The 20,557-nt window shown below is 36.3% G+C and overlaps 1 protein-coding gene across 1 annotated transcript in view; it reads left to right on the top strand.

The window, feature by feature from the left end:
- Positions 1-899: 899 nt before the first annotated feature.
- Positions 900-20,557, top strand: part of LOC125226779 (protein spire-like) — a 246,897-nt gene continuing 227,239 nt past the window's right edge. The window contains exon 1 of the mRNA XM_048130863.1: positions 900-1,341. Coding sequence (XP_047986820.1) covers positions 1,086-1,341 — 256 coding nt within the window. The 5' untranslated portion in view covers positions 900-1,085. The remainder of the gene's footprint in view (positions 1,342-20,557) is intronic.

Raw genomic sequence — 20,557 nt, 5'->3', positions numbered from 1 at the left:
TAAGAATTTTACCACCCCCTTTCTTCCCCGTGGGTGTCGTAGAAGGCGACTGTGGGATATGGGTTAAATTGTGACGTAGGCGAGAGGCTGGCAACCTGTCACTGCAATGTCACAGTTTCGTTTTCTTTCAACCCCTTATTTGCCAAGAGTGGCACTGAAGCTTTAGTAGTTTCATGTGCTCTGCTTACCCCTTTATGGGATACAGGCGTGATTGTATGTATGTATTTATGTAAGATTAAAATTAGGTACTAAATTTTCAATTCGAAAAATACTACTTGTCCAAAAGTTTTCATAACAATTTGTTTTCCTTTACGCTTCTCCCCATAGAGTATATTGAATAGAATAGAATGAATGCTTCCCCCTCATCATCATCCTCCCCTTGCGTTATCCCGGCATTTGCCACTGCTCGTGGAAGCCTGGGGTCCGCTTTGACAACCAATCCCAAGATTTGGCGTAGGCACTAGTTTTTACGAAAGCGACTGCCATCTGACCTTCCAACCCGAAGGGGTAAACTAGACCTTACTGGAATTAGTCCGGTTTTCTCACGATGTTTTCCTTCACCGAAAAGCGACTGGCAAATATCAAATCGACGGTGAAGTACCTTGAACTCCCAACTACTTAGGTTTTCATACTTAGTTAGGAGTTCATGGCACTTCGCCATCGAAATGACATTTCGCACAAGTTCCGAAAAACTTCCCCCTACCCTTTGAAATGAGGCTGGCTAAAAGGTATAAAGTAAACAGATTTCAAGGGCAAGGGCAACATTAACCCTCCCTATCCCGTATCGGAGTAGGAACTGTAGGAAGTGAGTTCCGCTCGTCCCGGCGAAGCCCTCGAGCCTCCGGTCCTCCGACGCTCGACAACTCGACACCGCCACCGCCAGTACTCGCCGTGCTATCGCCGCGACTACACGCACGTCACGGTCACTCCGCGCAAGCGCGCTACATCGCGCCCACCCCATTGACAGTGACGTTTCTAAGCATGACATTCGCGTTTCCCGTGTGATTGAATAAATAAAATAAAAATCAACAGTGATCGTGCTAACAGTGTATTTATGTTATTAAGGATGGGTTTCGGCTAGGACCATGATGCGTAAAGGGCCCGTTTCGGGCGGTGAATTCGCGCTGGACGCTGCAGAGTGCATTTCGCTACAGCAGATCCTGCAGGCGTTCAACTCGACCATAAGCGAGGAGCATGCCTGGGCGCTGGCCTACCAGGCGGCGAGGTGCTTCCAGAAGTGTCTGGCTGATGGGAACACTTGTTACCTGGTGACGGAACCAAGACACGTGCTGCTGCATAAGGATGGCTACGTGCATCCGAATACGCTGGTACAACCTGGAGGTAAGTCCGCAAAACCTTGTCTCATTTAAGCCGTGAGTTTGACTTGTAAAATGTATAAAAAATATACCCATTTTAATGTTTACTTTTTGGAAAATCGATAGGTAGGTATGGTACAGTCAACAACACAGCTGTGTATACAGACAAAGTGCCAAAAATATGTATACACACCTTTATGTACAGGTAATAAAGTTCTGTATACATATGTTTGGCACTTTGTCTGTATACACAGCTGTGTTGTTGACTGTACTGAGATAAGATAAGATAAGAGTTTTGAATGATTCACGGTTATTTTCATTAGACTTATATTGACCGGGATATAGACCGTGATTACCTTTTTGATTTTTGTCGAGCTCCCGATATTTCGACGCAGTTGCATCAGTTGCATGCATCATGATCACGGAAAAAACCGCTTCCAAAAATAAGCGCGTTACAAAACACGGAGAAACTAAAAAGTAAAAAATAATAAACCTTTGAATTCAGATTTCTTATCGTATTGCAATAATCTAAACATCCAAATTATAAACAAATCAATTATTTCTGTAGTCGGTACCAAACCTGTTCGTCGCCTTGCTTTTTGCCTGTTTGCCCCACCCAACCATACACAGGCTGGTACCGACTCCAAAAATAATTGATTTGTTTATAATTTGGATGTTTAGATTATTGCAATACGATAAGAAATCTGAATTCAAAGGTTTATTATTTTTTACTTTTTAGTTTCTCCGTGTTTTGTAACGCGCTTATTTTTGAAGGCGGTTTTATTTTTTGTTAAAAAGTTTATTTATTTGTTGATTTTTAGTGGTTCCTATTGATATTATATGTATCAGTCCGAATATATGCACACTAGTGAAAGAATTATCCTTTAACTCCTAACCATTGAGGAGTTGACCTTCCATCATCAGCTCAGCCACATAAAATTATTACCATCAGGCGTAAATACTGGTGTACCTTTGAAAACTACACTAAGAACATTACATGTGCCTATAACATTTGAAGAGTTCCCTCGATTTCTCCAGGATCCCATCATCAGACCCCGACTTGGTGCCAATGGGACCATCTCGGGGTTATACCCGTACGATCAAAAAAAAATTTTGAAAATCGGTCCACAATTCTCGGAGATATCGAGTAACATACATACAAAAAAATAAAAATAAAAAACATTCAGTCGAATTGAGAACCTCCTCCTTTTTTGAAGTCGGTTAAAAACGGACTGCGTCGAAATATCGGGAGCTCGACAAAAATCAAAAAGGTAATCACGGTCTATATCCCGGTCAATATAAGTCTAAAGATAAGATAAGATAATCATTTATTGCAAACCATGGTATACAAAGTTGTTACAAAGTTGTGTTGTTGATGGTATAGGTACCTACACGGGATCACATGGCACCCTGGTAGGGTATGGCAATTTTTCTTATACTATTTAAACAAACATATTTTTATCTACTTATGTTATTGTGCATAGTAGGCTAGGTATCTTCCGAAACATCCGTTTCTCTTTGTAGTATGATTGATAGTTTCTGATTAACAGCGAAATTTATGACTACAACAAACATAATAGTCGGTAGATTAACTGGAACAAACGTTATCTTGAAATACGAGGGTGCTATTGTTTACTTCGACTAGTTGAAGTGTCTTATAAATGTCATAGTACCCACCGGTATAAATTGTAAATAAATAGGCAGTCAAAACTGATTCGGTGGGTGAAATTAAACAACTACCACCGGTACCGGTGCAATTGTGTACTGTATGCATTGCCATTTATTTTTACGTTTGGTATTTAAATTCCTGCTTAAAATGCCATTGCATTGATAATTAATAACCACTTAGAAATCTTTTCGAGATCTTACAGTTAGGTCGGCAACAAAGTCCGAAGACGATATCGCAAAAATGCGTCGATAATGTGGCTAAATAAAAATCCGCACCAAATATTACCGGACAATAGCTTAAATTTTTAAAGAAACTGCCGACTTATTCGATAAAGTGTAAATAATAATGTATATTTACATTTTAGCCGGTAAAAGTTTCGTAATGGCCTCTCGAGAGTACCGAAGTCCACCCGTTATCAGTTCTGTGATTACCTGTTGATAAGAGCCGCATGTCGTTTGGCACTTGTTTGCCGGTGATCATCTGCAGGATTAATGATAATCATAATCAATTAGGCGAATATCACGTACGCAGTACGCGGTACTTTTCTGTCCAACGTTAGATTGCGCCCATTTAACGAAATTTTTGAATGTCAATACCTCTATCGCTGCACTTGTTGCAACCCTAAACAAATCAACTCAGGTAACTACAAAAAAAAATATGTTATAAGTAGTAATTATAATAAATTTAATAAATTATTCGCTATATTTGTTTGTCTGACGAGCTTTGTGGACGATAACTAGCGTATGGGGATGTGGACTTAAACTAGCACAATCTTGTTTATTTTACAATCTCACGATGGCAAGTGTCTATCCAGTCCACGGTTGCATTAGGTAATCAAACCAAACCGGTAAAAAAACCCAAATCAGACCTTATATTGTTTCTGATCATTTTCCATGTCAAGTTCTTCCAAGCCTACAATGTTAATAAGTAATACGAAATATTCACACGTCGTAATTCAATCCCGAGAGCTCATTTCGAGCGATTGTGCGAGTATCGAGACTATCAAGTGCCATGTATCTAGGTCTGACACCGATCCCCTTTTACATAAAGCAAACGCTTTTATTGTAATTTAAAATTGATGGCAAAAACTCTGATAAACACGCCTTGGTATCCACAAAAACCAATTTAATGAAGATACAAATGCTACCTATTCTACTCATGACAGTATTGTTAAACTTCCTACCTAAAAGAAATGTCTTACATATACATAAGGCACCTACATACTTACAGGCAGCTTTCCAGCAATCAATCGTGATTCGTCAAACCCTGCGTGGACGTACAGATACCAAATACCTATTTAATTTACTATACATAGATACTCAATAAGCAAACATACAATTGAGTTTGCCTAGAAGCACAGAATATACTACAATAGTACCAGAAGTTAAGCATCAGGTGGACAGGGTATTTAACTTCTTCAGATATACAGCGTGTACCTGTACTACCTGTGTAAACTTCAGTTATTTAATAGTTATTGCGTTTATATTAGCTTGTTTTGCGTTAAAGTTTAGTTCTTCAAATGATGTACCTACTACCTACTGTTCCCACGTAATTTAATCCTGAAAGCTCATTTTGCGTGATATTAGTATCAAGTGCTGTGTAACTAGACTGGGAGCCGTTTCTGTTTTCACGATTTGATAAGTTTTCATTTTCAGTAATTTAGTTGAACTGTGTTTATATGATAATTTTAAAGTGCTCCCACACTGGGCTGTTAATGCTGTTATATAACAGGGAGCTCCATTAGGGTACTGACAAAGTACTAAAGACACTTAAGTAGCCGGGTGGGATATACTAGTCCTTAAAAATTCCAAAGAGATAGAAAATTTCAAAGATTTTTGGTATGCAATATGTAGGTACCTACATAGTTATCGTGGAAAAACAGTATTTTTGCATATCCAATCCACCAACCAATACGATTAACCTGTTATAACGTAACTCAAATAACTATAATAAATAATATTAAATCCGTTTATTGCAGACAATATGAGGTCCAAACACAATTAAAATAATCCACAGTTCAAAAATACATAATTTAACAGCAATTTGAAAAAAAAAAGTTATATTGGCGACAATACAGACATTTATACTAACTATTTTTAGATTTGTGGAGACGATTTCCGTATCAAATGAATCGGCAAATCGGCTCAAATTGTATCAAAATTATACTAAAACTGTATCAAGTTATTAAAATAAAATCAGTTTCCATGTATCACTGACATCACTGTATCTAGGCCTGACACCGATCCGCCACTCCTACTTGCTTTTATTGTTGCAATTTCAATTCGCCGGCGCTTACACAGTGACCCATTTTAGGCAGGTGCAGTGTTGCATCATCTAAAAGGTAATTGATTGCGCTGGGATGCCCAGCTTTGAAATCATGAGAATATGGAAGCTTTAGACCGTTTTCACGTAGCTATATCCGATCTGATACCAGGATGAAGGACCGATATCTTAATCTTACACATTAAATGCGCCATCTTTATTGTTCCCTCACCTTACCACCACACACCCGAATTCGGATCGGTACCTTATGGGAAGATGCTCTCAGAGTCATCTGCGTTTTTTCCGGACCAATAAGACCTTCAAACCGTCAAGAAAAGAGTTTGGAGCATCTTAAATGCCGGCCGGCAACGCACTTACAACCCCTCTGGTGTTGCGGGTTTGCTTCCTAATCTTCCTATATCGTAAAAAAAATACGAACCTGTCCGCTACGTACGGCATAATTAAGGTACGGCGTAATGCACGGAAATGACTATTAAAAACAAAAACCACTTAAAAACACAATTTCGTCTCACTTGTCCTTCGCTTGTCATCACCAAAACGTTTATCTAAGTTGAAAGAAACAGGTAATTTTAGAAGCTACATCGTTTTTTTAAATGTCATTTCCGGATTAACTAGGTATCTGTTTTGTACTAGAAAGGACATGAATCCTTCGCCTTGGACAGACGTAGTAGGTTTACTTATTTGTATAACCTCGATGTATGCCAGGGTCAGTGTTACACACATTCTTTTTGATACTTTCTTCTATCTTATTAGGTATTTGTGTTATCAAATGAAGTAGGTATGATTGGATGAGCGATTCCTTAAAAGACACGAATGTGTTCGATCTGTTATGTTATGAGTTGAATTTTTTATGCCATTTCGATGCTCGAAAATGTTGACAGAAAAAACTTATTCCGTGAACGTCCATTAACACGGTAAATTTAAATAACCTCTTCTTGAAGATAGGAATAATGTAAAAGCAGGAATAGTACAGATAAATTACGTGTCTAAATATAAACACTAAAAGTACAAAAACCTTGAGTGACAATGACGGGTGACAGGGTGATAGGCAAATGTAGACTTGTTAATGGAAACAGCATATTCATCAGGTTGGTTAGGTTTCTTTACTTCTTTTTAGCTCTTATGTGGAGGATAAGAAATTAAAAGGGATACTTTAATTTGCATAATTTGTTCTACAAATGTACTTATCGGGGACCAACTTTATTTTCGATATCAACCACATCCATATCTAGAGTAGAGGCTCAAGATGTACAATATGTACCTACTGTAAACTGTTTTGCTCTTGGACAGAGGTTCGAGAGCAAAAACACATATTTTAAAGCTAGTTATCGATATGTGTTTTACTAAAGTGTTTTTTTTTTTACTCTGCTTGATCCTGTAGATATTTTTAGGGGACACCAAATTCAATGAACACTGCCACATTTTTACTAAGCACTTTTGATTATCAACCGACAAAAAAATTCATTTAACGAATTAACGAATTATTGTCCCGCAGCAAATAACACCATGTATACCTATCTAATCAACTTTTTCACCAAACCGTGATCACATAACTAACGACTTCCCAGAGCTAAAAACTCATTTATCACCATGCAAAGTTAGATCTCATGAGAATCCAGAATCCAATCACACACAGTTCCACACTTTTCTCACTCAATACCGAAAGGTCTTAAGTCTTTACTATTCTCTTTGTCACTGCGTCATATTTGAATGGAATAGTAGAGATTTCCTTCACGCAACTGCAGATGCGGCAAAAAACTATTACAGGTCTACTAACAACCAGCATTAAAAGACCTCTCAATTCTTTCTACTTTCTTCGTAACCAGAGTTCATCATTTACACTGGTTGACAACCGACTCGCAGAATACATAGTGAATAAGTGAATACATAGAATACATAGACTATAATCTATTAACTCTTTTCTGTGGGTTTTTGCTTGTATATTGTTCTTGAGATGCGCCATCTATGGGAAATGGGTCTCGGTCCTCGAAAGTCTATTATTAGTTATAGGTTCAATGGTTTTAGCACAGTGGAACTATAATCAGTATCATGATATTCATGATAGGTACTTAGAATTTATCGGCATCTGATAGTTATTGTCGTTTGTCTTTTAGAGAAATCTTGTTTATCGATTATTATTATAGTAATGGTAGGATAGGTTTGGTTGGTATGGCTGCCATACTTGCTCATCTGGCATGGTTCAAATGAGCAATTTAAATAGATAGTTACTTTTTATCTTTTTCTTTAATCTGCTATTTATAGTACCATTTCAATTTGAGATAGTTTTCCGATTCACAATCGCCCGCCGCGTCAGCTGCTTTGGGCTTTGCAATCTTTGCGTTTTCTTTCAGAATTAGAAAATTTTATAGCGTGTACTTATGTAGATACTTTATATTATATTTTAAAAGTATTATAAATTTTGGCACCTATATAAACAATGCAGTTTACATGAACACGTGTTATAGATATCGCATTGACTGGTTGTTTGTATAGCAACGTATTTCTAAAATACTTTGACTGGTCATATCACTCCGAATATGTTATCCACGGAATAAACACAATGCTATCTAAATCAAGTGGTTTGTGGCTTTATTAGTTTGTGTCTTATGTAAAATCTCTTTCATGATCCTCCTTGCGTTTTCCCGGCGTTTGCCACGGCTTATGGGAGCCTGTGTGCGTAGCCGAATGACAAACGCTCACGATAATAATATCTCTTTCGTAGATATCTATCTCTATCGCTCTTGCGTATTGGCGCGACAGAGCCAGACTATATTTCTGCAGCGTTTCGGTGGCGTTTCGCGTCGCAGAAATTCCATTCTGCTACGCCCCCTGGGGTTCGCTTTGACAACATGTAAAGTCTGTTCACAGTAACATTTTCGTAGGTGTCCCATATTTGTGCATTAAGTCAATATACTGAAATTACTTCAACCGTGTTTCTATCACAGCCCGTTTAATGATGTACCGGTTCCAGTGTAATGTTTAGATTATGATCGGCACTTGTTTTTACAACGACGTCACTTGTATATATCGTGTCATCCACGATGACACGTAGTTTGTTCAAATCTAACCTTTAATGACATGAAATTGGGAGAGAAAAGGCGCGCGTCTTTTGAATGACACGATCTATTGTCCGGTATTTGATACGCTACTCTTTTATTTGGCGGAAAAAGTTACATGAAAAATGTGACAAAAAAAGGTAATTCAATGTTTTTGTGTACGTTTTTGTCGTATTTTCAGGGTATCGTGCCAAGCTTAACCTGCAATGCAGCGGTACCGCCGTTATTACTAATTTTACTAAACTTATTTGTTAGCAGAGAATTAAATATCTTGCGTGACTAAGTTTATGGCTTATGTAGGTAGTAAAAGTTCTGCTTTAGAGTTTGTATGTTGTCAATAGGCAATTGCCAAATTCGTATCAGACATGAAAAGTGACAGTCGATAAGATTATACATTATACAATATATGTATGTATACAAAATACAAGATCATTAAGTACCTAATGGTAGCCAACAATTGAAACACCGATATCGGAATTAAATAACTTTTAACAAATGATTGAAGACGCTGTGTTTAGAGATGTATTTTATTTCAGTCATGAAAAATGGGTTGTGACGCTTGTGACACTCGGACAGACGGACAGACAAACACAGACGAACGACCAATCCTACAAGGGTTAAGTTTTTCCGTAAAAACGACCGTGAACTCGTCACAGAACTCATTTTTCATCCCCTAAGTGACTGATAATTAAATTTACGTAACTTACCCTAATCACGCTATAGTTTTGAACCTTCAAATAAAACTTGCCAAGGAAAGTTTCAAGGTCTGTGACGTAAATTGCAACGTAAAACAAAGAAAGTGATCGATCGATGAGATAAACATCTGACTTAATGTTTTGGTGGAAAAAAGCAAATCGTGTGATCTTGACAAGATATGGCTGGATGACCGATCCTCTTAGGAGCTTCTGTTACTAGCCGAAAATAGGACCAATGCATAATATTGACCATATTTACCATGACTCATGAATAAGCCGATCGATGCGTCCTCAAAGTTTCCTAAATTGCGAAATTGCCAACTTAAAGAGTTTCGGAAATTCCCGAAACTCAATCCCATTTAGTGGTTGAAGAGTTTTGGGAATTGCCGAAACTCTTCAACCACTAAATGGGATCAAAAATTATCCGTAAACCGCGATAGTACATTAGTAGTTTTGTTTTTAACCCCCGACGCAAAAACGAAGGGGTGTTATAAGTTTGACGTGTCTGTCTGTGTGTTTGTCTGTGTGTTTGTCTGTCTGTCTGTCTTTGTGAGTGTCTGTCTGTGGCATCGTAGCTCCCGAACGGATGAACCGATTTAGATTTCGTTTTTTTTTGTTTGAAAGCTGAGTTAGTCGGGAGTGTTCTTAGCCATGTTTCTTGAAAATCGGTCTACTATGTCGCGGTCGGAGGTTTTTTCAAAATTGTAATTTTGCGGTTAGGTTATAACTTTTTAAACAGTCCGCAATATGTCTAAACTCTGGATATTTTCGAGCTCTTTAAACAGAGGATTTTCAAATGTACAGCTAATATATTTTATAGACAGGTGTTCCATATCTGAGACACCTATTTTGTTATCTTAGAATATTCTAATTATAAATGTAATCTGATTAAATCTAATTAGGTACTTACAGTTGATATGTAATTACAAGACGTGTAGTTGGATGATGGATGATATAATAAATATCATCATACATCTGTTTTATAAATCTATAATTCATTTTGCATTAGTCTCATAATTTGTCATAGTATTTTTTTTTCGTTGACTTTATCGATATAGGTACGATTGCTATTTTGACTCTGCCCCCGTGTCCATTATTATTTTCAATACAAATGGTGCTTTTATACGCACTAGTGCGAGAAGTGGTTCATTCGGAGGACCATCTGTACTGAGAAACGTCGTACGATACACGTGCAAAAAGGATATTCGTGTCGATTTGAAATACTCCCTCCGGTCGTGTTTTAATTTATCGCCACTCGTTTCGAACTTTTTTCGCACTTGTATCGTAATGTACCTACTACGTATTTGCTCTAAAAACAACTGGTGTCTCAAACATTACAAAATCTTGTGAGAAAATCGATACCGCCACACGTTTTGATAAACTATCGTCAGATTATCGACGATAAAGATCTATTCCAGTTTAATCGCACCTCAAACTTTACGGTTTACGGTTCATTGTTGCTCTAAAATGGTTTCCTTGTTGTGTGTAAACTTTATAATCTATAAACTGCTATGTTATTCTCTGCTACCTTGATAAAGGGTCTTTCATTATCGACTTTGTTAGGGTTCCGTACCAAAAAGGTACAACAGGAACCCTTATGGTGCGACTCTGTCCGTCTGTCTGTCCGTCTGTCACATTCCTAAATATCTCGAGAACTACTAATGCTATCAACTTGAAATTTGGAATAGTTATGAACATTGTAAACCTCTACAAATAGAAAGTATAATTTTTTTAAATATATTAATTTTAATTGTAGAAAATGGCCAAAATGAAAGGGGGGCAAACTGTAAATTTCAAGTTACTAGGTCAAGTGGGGTATCGTTAGAAAGAGCTCAAATTGAACGTAAATAAGCTATTTTTTATAATTTTTTTGTTGTGGAAAAAAAAGAATTTTGAAGAAAATGTAAAAAAAAAAAATACCGTTCCCCCCCTTATCTCCGAAGTTTACCAACGAAAAATTATGAAAATTTTAGTAAACATTGGTTTTATGCTAAATATTACAGGAAAAATATAATCGTGTTTGTATTTTGAATACTTTTTTTTAATTCACAAAAAACTTTTCAGATTTTTACTTTCAATTTACCCACCCTTGCGGATGTATATACTTCAAATTAATACGAGATGTTACGTAAACCATCTTCTGTCCAATAAAGTAAAAACTGTTTAAATCGGTTAACATTATAAATTATCTCTGAAAAACCAGGTCGCGAAAATTAGTTAGCAAATTGACCGGGAGATGGCGCTATACACAATAATACTCATTAGTGCCTATACTTTTGTCTTCTAGTCAAGTCATTAGAGTTATATGAAAATATGAGATTATTTTTACTAGGTAGTTTGAAAGAAAGTTTGTACGGAACCCTCGGTGGGCGAGTCCGACTCGCACTTGGCCGGTTTTTTTTTTTTGGGATCGTTATTTATGATTTGGAAGTGATTTGGAACCCTTTAAATGGTACTGCGATGTAAAAAGAGTGATAGTTTTATTTCATGAGTAATCATGTGTTTCAATTCGTGTTACTTAATGTATTTTTTAATAAAAGAAGTGTGATAGTTATTTATTATTTTTTGAAAATAATTTCTTTGTGTCACTTTTAGTTTCGTTACCTGACATACATCATTATTTAACGGAGTAACTAATAGATATAGTCCCTGAGGCGAAAATTTGTATGTTAACATAATTAGGTTAATGCAGACAGTCTAGACAGTCTATTAACTATTGTTTTTTATTATACTGCATATTATGTATATTAATATAGTTTTCTATCGCAATCTTTCACTATTTCTTTAATAAGCGAGTCACCGATTTTAGCAACATCACCAAAACAACATACCTAATCGTTCCTTTCCGCAATAAAAATCCCAAATTTCCATTTACTAATAAGTTCGTCTACCTCCAAACCGGTGTGTCTTCTCTATAAATTCTAATAATGGTGCATCGTCTAGCAAAAAATCTACGGTTTCTTTGACGGAATCAAATAAAACCTATTGACATCGGAATCCTTTTTGCCATGCCGATAAAATTGATCCTCTTTTTAACTATATCCGTTCTAACCACTGCTTTGTTTAGAAATAATGCACCTATTCAGTATATAATAAGGTATTTTATTGGGTTATTTATGATAGAAATACGAGGTGTAAGAAATTACTAGTCTCAGTGTCATTTGCGTCTATAAGTTTCTAATAACTTGCCGCAACAATAGGGACGCACTTCTTAAAGCCTACTTTTACTCTAGACCCTATTTTAATATTGGTAAAGTCACAATATCTTTGTATTTCTTAGGTGTATTCTTAGAATACCTCCAGGTAAGGATGGTTGGGACTTGGGTTACATTCTCGTGGTAGCGTTTGCTTTGTCAGCTCTGAAGCCGTGTGTCAATAGTTAAATAGGCAGAGGTGCTAAGTTGATACTTTTTTATGTTTATTTAATATCGATCGGTATTCATTCTGGTTAGTAACGTGACTTGTTTGTTTAATGAGTAATTCATGGATGCACGATAAAGTTATCGTTTAGTGAAAAACCGTTAAATCTAAATTGGTACCTAAAATGTAAAATTAATTACCTAGGTATACATAAACCAATTAGATAAATAGATAAAAACTGTTGGTTCTGAACTTCTGATGAATACGAGTAATACATTTATTTAGAGGTAGATCTGCATTAGAGCGCTGCAAATAAAAAACTTTTTGAAGGTTAAAATACTTAAGTATGTATTTATGTATAGTGAGATACAAAAGTGCATGGCTAATTTATCAATGAATTCATTCATAATTTCTCCTTGCAATTTTGCAACTCACTGTAGGTATACGATTTAAACCTTAAGCTTCCCGTCAGTTCCGTAACAAGTAGATAAAAAGTGTGACGTCATATTGCCTTACATATTTAATGCAATACGTAGATATCACACATTGAGGTATATGTACTACGTACTAGAGGCGACGTTGCCAAGCGAAAACACTGCACATGCTGACAAATGCGCGGGGTGGGGGGAGCGGCAATTTACGCATAGAGTAGGTCCACCATCAGATGTGACACATTATTATTATATTCTGCCTAACGGAAATTTTATATTTTAAAATACGGCTAGTCTAGTCAAAATGATTTATTTATTTACAACTTAAACAATACAAATTAATATAATTGTGCTGTACTTATCTTCTTCTTTAAAATACAATGAATGAACATATATATGTGTTGGACAAAGCGTATCCATTGTTCCCTTTTTTCATGATCAGATCAAAGAAAACTGCAAAAAGTGAGCGTGCTAAAAATACAATTTCACTCAAAAAATATTAACAATCAATAAAGAAATAAACTTTTTTTATATTATAGTAACATAATTCATGACGTAGTAATTAGTTACCTAATCATTTTCCAAATAGAAATATATATATTTCGCAAATATATTAGAGGTGAAACACATTAGTAGGAACAATGTAAATGGCACATCTGCGCGGTTAGTCTTTGATTGCGTCACCAAAATGGCGGCAGTCCCGCTCCCGCTCGCGTATTTGTAGAATATTCAATCTTAAAATATTATAGACGAGTTTTTTGTTTAATTTACCGATGAAATGTCACACCTTGACTTTTATTTGATTTTTTCGAGTGATTAGAACAATTTTTAAGCACACAAGAACGCATTATTCACGTGGAAAGTAAATGCATCACGGCACGTCACTGCACTGCAAGGGCCTGGTGACGACTGACAACGTTGCGGTCCATGGACCGCAGTGGGGTGTGTAAAAAATTCTCTTAGCAGCGTCGCCTCTAGTACGTAGTACATATACCTCAATGATATCACAGATATTTTGCGGCGCAGGGCCACAGGGCGTCTTCTTCCGGGCCGCATCGATCGAACCTCGCTTCAAGGACACAACCTGTGGCTTTACTGCATTTACCACGCAGTACTGTTTACAACGCTGTGTATAAAAAATATTAAAAAAAAAATACATTACTACAGTTAATTTATCATAAACAAAAAACAAAAAAGGGCGCGTCAAGAAGTCAACATCCAGAAGAAGAAAAAAATTGAAATACTTCAATTTCAGTCTGATCTGGCGGTTGTGCTTACGAGGTTGATCATTCATTCATCGCTGGTCGTTCATTCGTTAAGTGAGAAAAGAATGGAACGTCAAATAGTAAGTTTACAATGTAATTAGCGCGTAGCGAATAACTTTACGACAGATAAAGTGCCTAAGCAAGACAATGCGACTCCAAAACAATGTTCTACTCGTAAACTGGCAATTTTTTTATAAAGAGCTTACTAGTTATTGAAATCGTGAACTATTGTAGCCTGCGGCTGTCTTCATCTATTGTTTGTTTTCATACTAATCCTTTCTTTACACAATAGAATATTTAAATAGGAACTGTAAAGTCCTTATTTATAAAGGGAACAAATTGTAAACTACAAGTACATTACGCGCCTCACACGACATTGCGTTAACATCCTTCACTTTTAACAACCAGTGTACATCAAAGGATAATAAAATTATGTAATTCTGGAACAGCTCATGTTATGCCATTGTTTATAGGACATACGTCGTTTTAGTGTTCAGCAAATTAGTTTTGTATTGTGAATATTGTGATGAGCGCACGGGTCACGGAAATCGTGCACACGACCAACTTTAAAACATGGTTTGTATTACCTTTGCAAACGCCTCAGAAAACCAGCGATCCTCATTTCTTTATAGGCGTCAAGAACTATAAGGTCAGGTTTTCGTGGTTTATATTAGTCAAAGTGGAATAACAGTGATTGTTTTATTGTAACGGACAATAACCTGCACTTTCCATATAGCATTATTGGTAAAAAAAATGGTAAAAGCTTTCACATTATTTTTAAACAGTGTTGCGTTTGACCTCAGTTTCACCGATCGGTCGTCATCGTCAGGGTCAAGTGCTCTTGAATTGTCCCTTGTTGGAGATAAGGCGAGGCCTGAACGCCACTGCGGAAATGTTTCTGGAAGGCCTTTGGATTTTGCCAATGGTCCAAGAGCTGGCAGGATTTTGGAGTAGGTCCTTGAGGCAACCTGGAAAGGTGCTCAGATGCTTCTCTGATCATAGCCAACATCAGGTCTGCAAGTCTGGCAGCTGGGGAGCGGGGCTTTATCGAGCTATGAATTTTTAAAGATTTAATTTTTTGAGGCTCAGAAAAGGTGTTTGAGGCAACCTGGAATTATTAAAAAGTGAAAATAGAGTTCCTCAGAAGTCGCATAGTATTTATGCCAGATCATTTGGCCGGGTCCTTCACCGTGCCAGAACGGTACAAAGTGGTAAAAAAAAAATTCCAAAAAAGGTTCTTGAGGCAGTCTGTCATTTTTACCAGTGAAAGATGAGGGTCTAAATAGCCATGGAAAAATAATGCCATGACATGAGGTGGGGTCCGTACCCTGCCATTCGATCTTGAAAGTCAATTTTTTAGTTTTTCGTAAATAACTCGTAAACGGTGGCCCACAGCAAAAAAATATGTTAAACAGAAAATATCTACATAAAATTTCCTACAAGAAAGGTTATGTACGTTTTTTCGATAGGATCAATATATAAATGGATAATTTAGTAAGAAAGTTTTTTTAATCGATTACATGCTCCGTTTTTCGTCAATACCTCGTAAACGGTGGCCCACAGCAAAAAAATATGTTTAACAGAAAATATCTACATAAAATTTCCTATAAGAAAGGTTATATAACTTTTTTCGCTAGGATCAATTTTTTAGTTGGAAAGTATTTTTAAATAGATATTTGGGCCGTTTTTTGTTGATAACTAAAAAACGGTGGCTCACAGCCAAAAATAATGTTAGACAGAATTAATCTACATAATATTTCCTACAAGAAAGGTTCTATACGTTTTTTCGCTAGAATCAATATTTTAGTTGAAAAGTATTTTTAAATACATTTCATGGGCAGTTTCTTGTTAATAACTCGAAATCGGTGGCCCACAGCCAAAAATAATGTTATACAGAATTAATCTACATAATATTTCCCACAAGAAAGGTTCTATAACATTTTTCGCTAGAATCAATATTTTAGTTGGAAAGTATTTTTAAATAGATTTTTTTTTTTTATTTATTTAACAAAAAAGACAATGTACACAAGCATATCATTAAAGTTTCGCCAAACTGTAAAACAGTTTGTTGGCGATGCGCTCCATCTTATCTAATATTCTAATATCTAAATAACAATCCACCTATTAGATATACACTACCTACAGACAGTACATCTGTTTCCAATAATGAACCCTGTTTCGACGCCACACAAGTAATTATGCCGGTAGATACATACGCAACGGTCGACCTGTTAAATTAGGTATTATCCGAGCGAAGGCCGAATAGACGGAGAGCTGGCAGGATTTTGGAGTAGGTCCTTGAGGCAACCTGGAAAGGTGCTCAGATGCTTCTCTGATCATAGCCAACATCAGGTCTGCAAGTCTGGCAGCTGGGGAGCGGGGCTTTATCGAGCTATGAATTTTTGAAGAATTAATTTTTTGAGGCCCAAAAAAGGTGTTTGAGGCAACCTGGAATTATTAAAAAGTGAAAATAGAGTTCCTCAGAAGTCGCATAGTATTTATGCCAGATCATTTGGCCGGGTCCTTCACCGTGCCAGAACGGTACAAAGTGGTAAAAAAAAAAATTCCAAAAAAGGTTCTTGAGGCAGTCTGTCATTTTTACCAGTGAAAGATGAGGGTCTAAATAGCCATGGAAAAATAATGCCATGACATGAGGTGGGGTCCGTACCCTGCCATTCGATCTTGAAAGTCATTTTTTTAGTTTTTCGTAAATAACTCGTAAACGGTGGCCCGCAGCAAAAAAATATGTTAAACAGAAAATATCTACATAAAATTTCCTACAAGAAAGGTTATGTACGTTTTTTCGATAGGATCAATATATAAATGGATAATTAAGTAAGAAAGTTTTTTTAAATCGATTACATGCTCCGTTTTTCGTCAATACCTCGTAAACGGTGGCCCACAGCAAAAAATTATGTGAAACAGAAAATATCTACATAAAATTTCCTATAAGAAAGGTTATATAAGTTTTTTCGCTAGGGTCAATTTTTTAGTTGGAAAGTATTTTTAAATAGATATTTGGGCCGTTTTTTGTTGATAACTCAAAAACGGTGGCTCACAGCCAAAAATAATGTTAGACAGAATTAATCTACATAATATTTCCTACAAGAAAGGTTCTATAAGATTTTTCGCTAGGATCAATATTTTAGTTGGAAAGTATTTTTAAATAGATTTCATGGGCAGTTTTTTGTTGATAACTCGAAATCGGTGGATCACAGCCAAAAATAATGTTATACAGAATTAATCTACATAATATTTCCCACAAGAAAGGTCCTATAATATTTTTCGCTAGAATCAATATTTTAGTTAGAAAGTATTTTTAAATAGATTACATGGGCCGTTCTTTGTTAATAACTCGAAATCGGTGGCTCACAGCCAAAACTAATGTTACACAGAATTTATCTACATAATATTTCCTACAAGAAAGGTTCTATAACATTTTTCGCTAGAATCAATATTTTAGTTGGAAATTATTTTTAAATAGATTTCATGGGCCGTTTTTTGTTAGAAACTCGAAATCGGTGGCTCACAGCCAAAACTAATGTTACACAGAATTAATCTTCATAATATTTCCTACAAGAAAGGTTCTATAATATTTTTCGCTAGGATCAATATTTTAGTTGGAAAGTATATTTAAATAGATTTCATGGGCCGTTTTTTGTAAATACCTCGTAAACGGTGGCCTACAGCTAAATAAAATGTTGACGAGAAAAAATCTACATAAGATTCCCTACAAGAAAAGTTCTATACGTTTTTTCGCTAGAATCAATATTTTAGTTGGAAAGTATTTTTAAATGGGCCGCTTTTTGTTGATAACTCAAAAACGGTGGCTCACAGCAAAAAGTAATGTTATACAGAATTAATCGTCATAATATTTCCTACAAGAAAGGTTCTATGAGATTTTTCGCTAGGATCAATATTTTAGTTGGAAAATATTTTTAAATAGATTTCATGGGCCGTTTTTTGTAAATGCCTCGTAAACGGTGGCCCACAGCTAAATAAAATGTTCAATAAAATTTTTGGTTAGGATCAATATTTTAGTAGGAGTATTTTAAATAAATTACACGAGCCGTTTTTTGCAAATAACTCGAAAACGGTGGTCCACAGCTAAATCAATCTTCAACGGGAATAACAAACATAAAATTTGCTACAATAAAAGTTTTGTACGTTTTTTCGCTAGGATCAATAATATTTAAATAGATTTATTTATTTATTTACACAAAGAAAATTACACAGTATGACAGTATACAAAACTAAAGCACCGTGAATTTTAAATAAACATTACAACAAGTAACACAAAATTAAATATTAAATAAACAGCAAAATCAAAACATTACATACCAAAACATAACTAATAAATAACAGATGAAGGCCTAGCATCCAATCCCACACAAAACCTCATGCATTCGTCACGTATAAACGCCCATCTGCTTGCAAGAATATCAACATTAGGTGCCACGTCTAAAAACTCATTCACTATTTGCAGTGCAAGAACTAGCGGTGACTTGCGGCAAAACACGGTTCGAGCGGCCGGCACCACCAGTAGGGGGTGCCTACATTCACGAAAAGCATATTTCGTCACAGGGGGAACAAATAGACGTACCAGCTGGGATACTAAAACCAGGCAATCTGACTCCCCCTTCAAAATACCACATGCATCAGACATCAGCACGACATTACGCCTAACTTCTAACGAGAAGAAACCCAACGTCCCCAAAAGGAATTTTGTTGGGTACAAGAATCGGTAATACCCGTACATTTTTTTATAAAAGAAACGCAAAAATGTTTTTGGACCTTTTCGAGCAGCAGGATGTAGGGCGCTTCATGGGGATTCCAAACGGCTGAGGCTGTCTCAAGCTTACTTCTCACGAGGGCAGTATAAAGAAGCTTTATGTCCCTGGGATCGTCAAATTCTTTGGCGTTGCGGACAACAAACCCAAGCCTGCGGTAACAGTCTGCAGCAAGCATTGTCATGTGCTCATGAAAGTTAAGGTGGGAACCTAAAACAACCCCCAAGTCCCGTATCGATGTGACACGGGCGATGGATGACCAAGGTCTCTAATTTCAGATACTCTACTTAACATTTTATCACAAAGTGTATTACGATACTCAATATTGTTCTTTTTTCTTGAGAAACTAATTATATTACATTTATCATTATTTAAAAATAAATTATTGTCCAAGCAATACCTTTCAAAATTTAGTAAATCCTGTTGCAATAGGTCACAGTCAGAAACATTTTTGATTACTCTAAAAATTTTAGTATCATCAGCATACAGTAATATGTTTGAATATTGTATATACTCTGTGATATCGTTTATATATAACATAAATAGTAAGGGGCCCAAGTGAATTGAGAGCCCTATGGTACCCCAGAAGTTATAGATTTGTATTGTGATGTATATCCAGACAAAACAACAGCCTGAGTCCTATTTTCTACATAGGATTTTATCCAGCGAAACAGATCGCCATGTATACCGAGTCGCCGAGTCGCATAAACCCGATCAATATCACTTTGTAAAGATTGTAAGTCAGAATCTTCCTAGACCCTGTAAATTAGTTTCAGGTCGTCAGCATAGAGTAGGCATTGCGCATGCTTAGGCACCAAGGCCAGATCATTGACCATAACACCAAAGAGCAGAGGACCCAGAATAGAGCCCTGACTGACCCCGGAACGGGTGGGGTAGGCACTCGACACAAAGCATCCGTGCTGCACATATTTCCGTCTATCACGTCACGTAGATAACTAGCAAAAAGGCAAAGCAGTTTTGGCGAGAAACCAATGCTGCATAATTTGCTTAAGAGTACGTCGTTATCTACGCGATCAAAGGCTTTTTTGAAATCAAAGTACAGCACGTCCACCTGCATCCCTCTATCTAAGTAGCGCGAAACGGAATCAACCAAGGTTAAGTTAAGATGCCTTATTCCTAAAGAAGAGCGTTTTTTGCAAAATGTAACATTTTTCATTCAAAACTATAAAGAAACTATACTACTATATTATTAAAAAAACTGATAATGTTCCTAAAAGAACATATTTTAAGCTAGTTAATCATAAGATAATATTTTAAAATATGTCTTTTTATACTTAAAAAAAATCAGTTTTTTCGGAAGACGTTTTCAAATTTTGTAGTGGGATAACTCGTTTAGAATCGTGATTGTGCTGTTAAATATGTTATTTGGGGTAATAAATGATCACAATCCTATTTGTTGTACCCAGCACGGGAAGCATGGTCGCGCGATAGACGATAAAATATCAGGCCGTCCCTATCGCACCTACAAATAGTGCGACAGGGACGGCCTGCTATTTTATCGTCTATCGCGCGACCATGCTTCCCGTGCTGTACGACGTAATCATAGTTTGACATTTTAAGATTTATTTTAAATGGTGCATTAAATAACCTTCCGTATCTTCCCCATTTTTTCGATAAAAAGAGGTTTTACATTATGTATTTTTCCTTTGATTCCTGCCTTTATTGTAATTC

This window comes from Leguminivora glycinivorella, chromosome 6 (assembly GCF_023078275.1).
Source record: "Leguminivora glycinivorella isolate SPB_JAAS2020 chromosome 6, LegGlyc_1.1, whole genome shotgun sequence".
NCBI lineage: Eukaryota > Metazoa > Arthropoda > Insecta > Lepidoptera > Tortricidae > Leguminivora > Leguminivora glycinivorella.
Note: the sequence above shows the minus strand (reverse complement) of the source record. Positions and strands in the feature narration are given on the sequence as shown.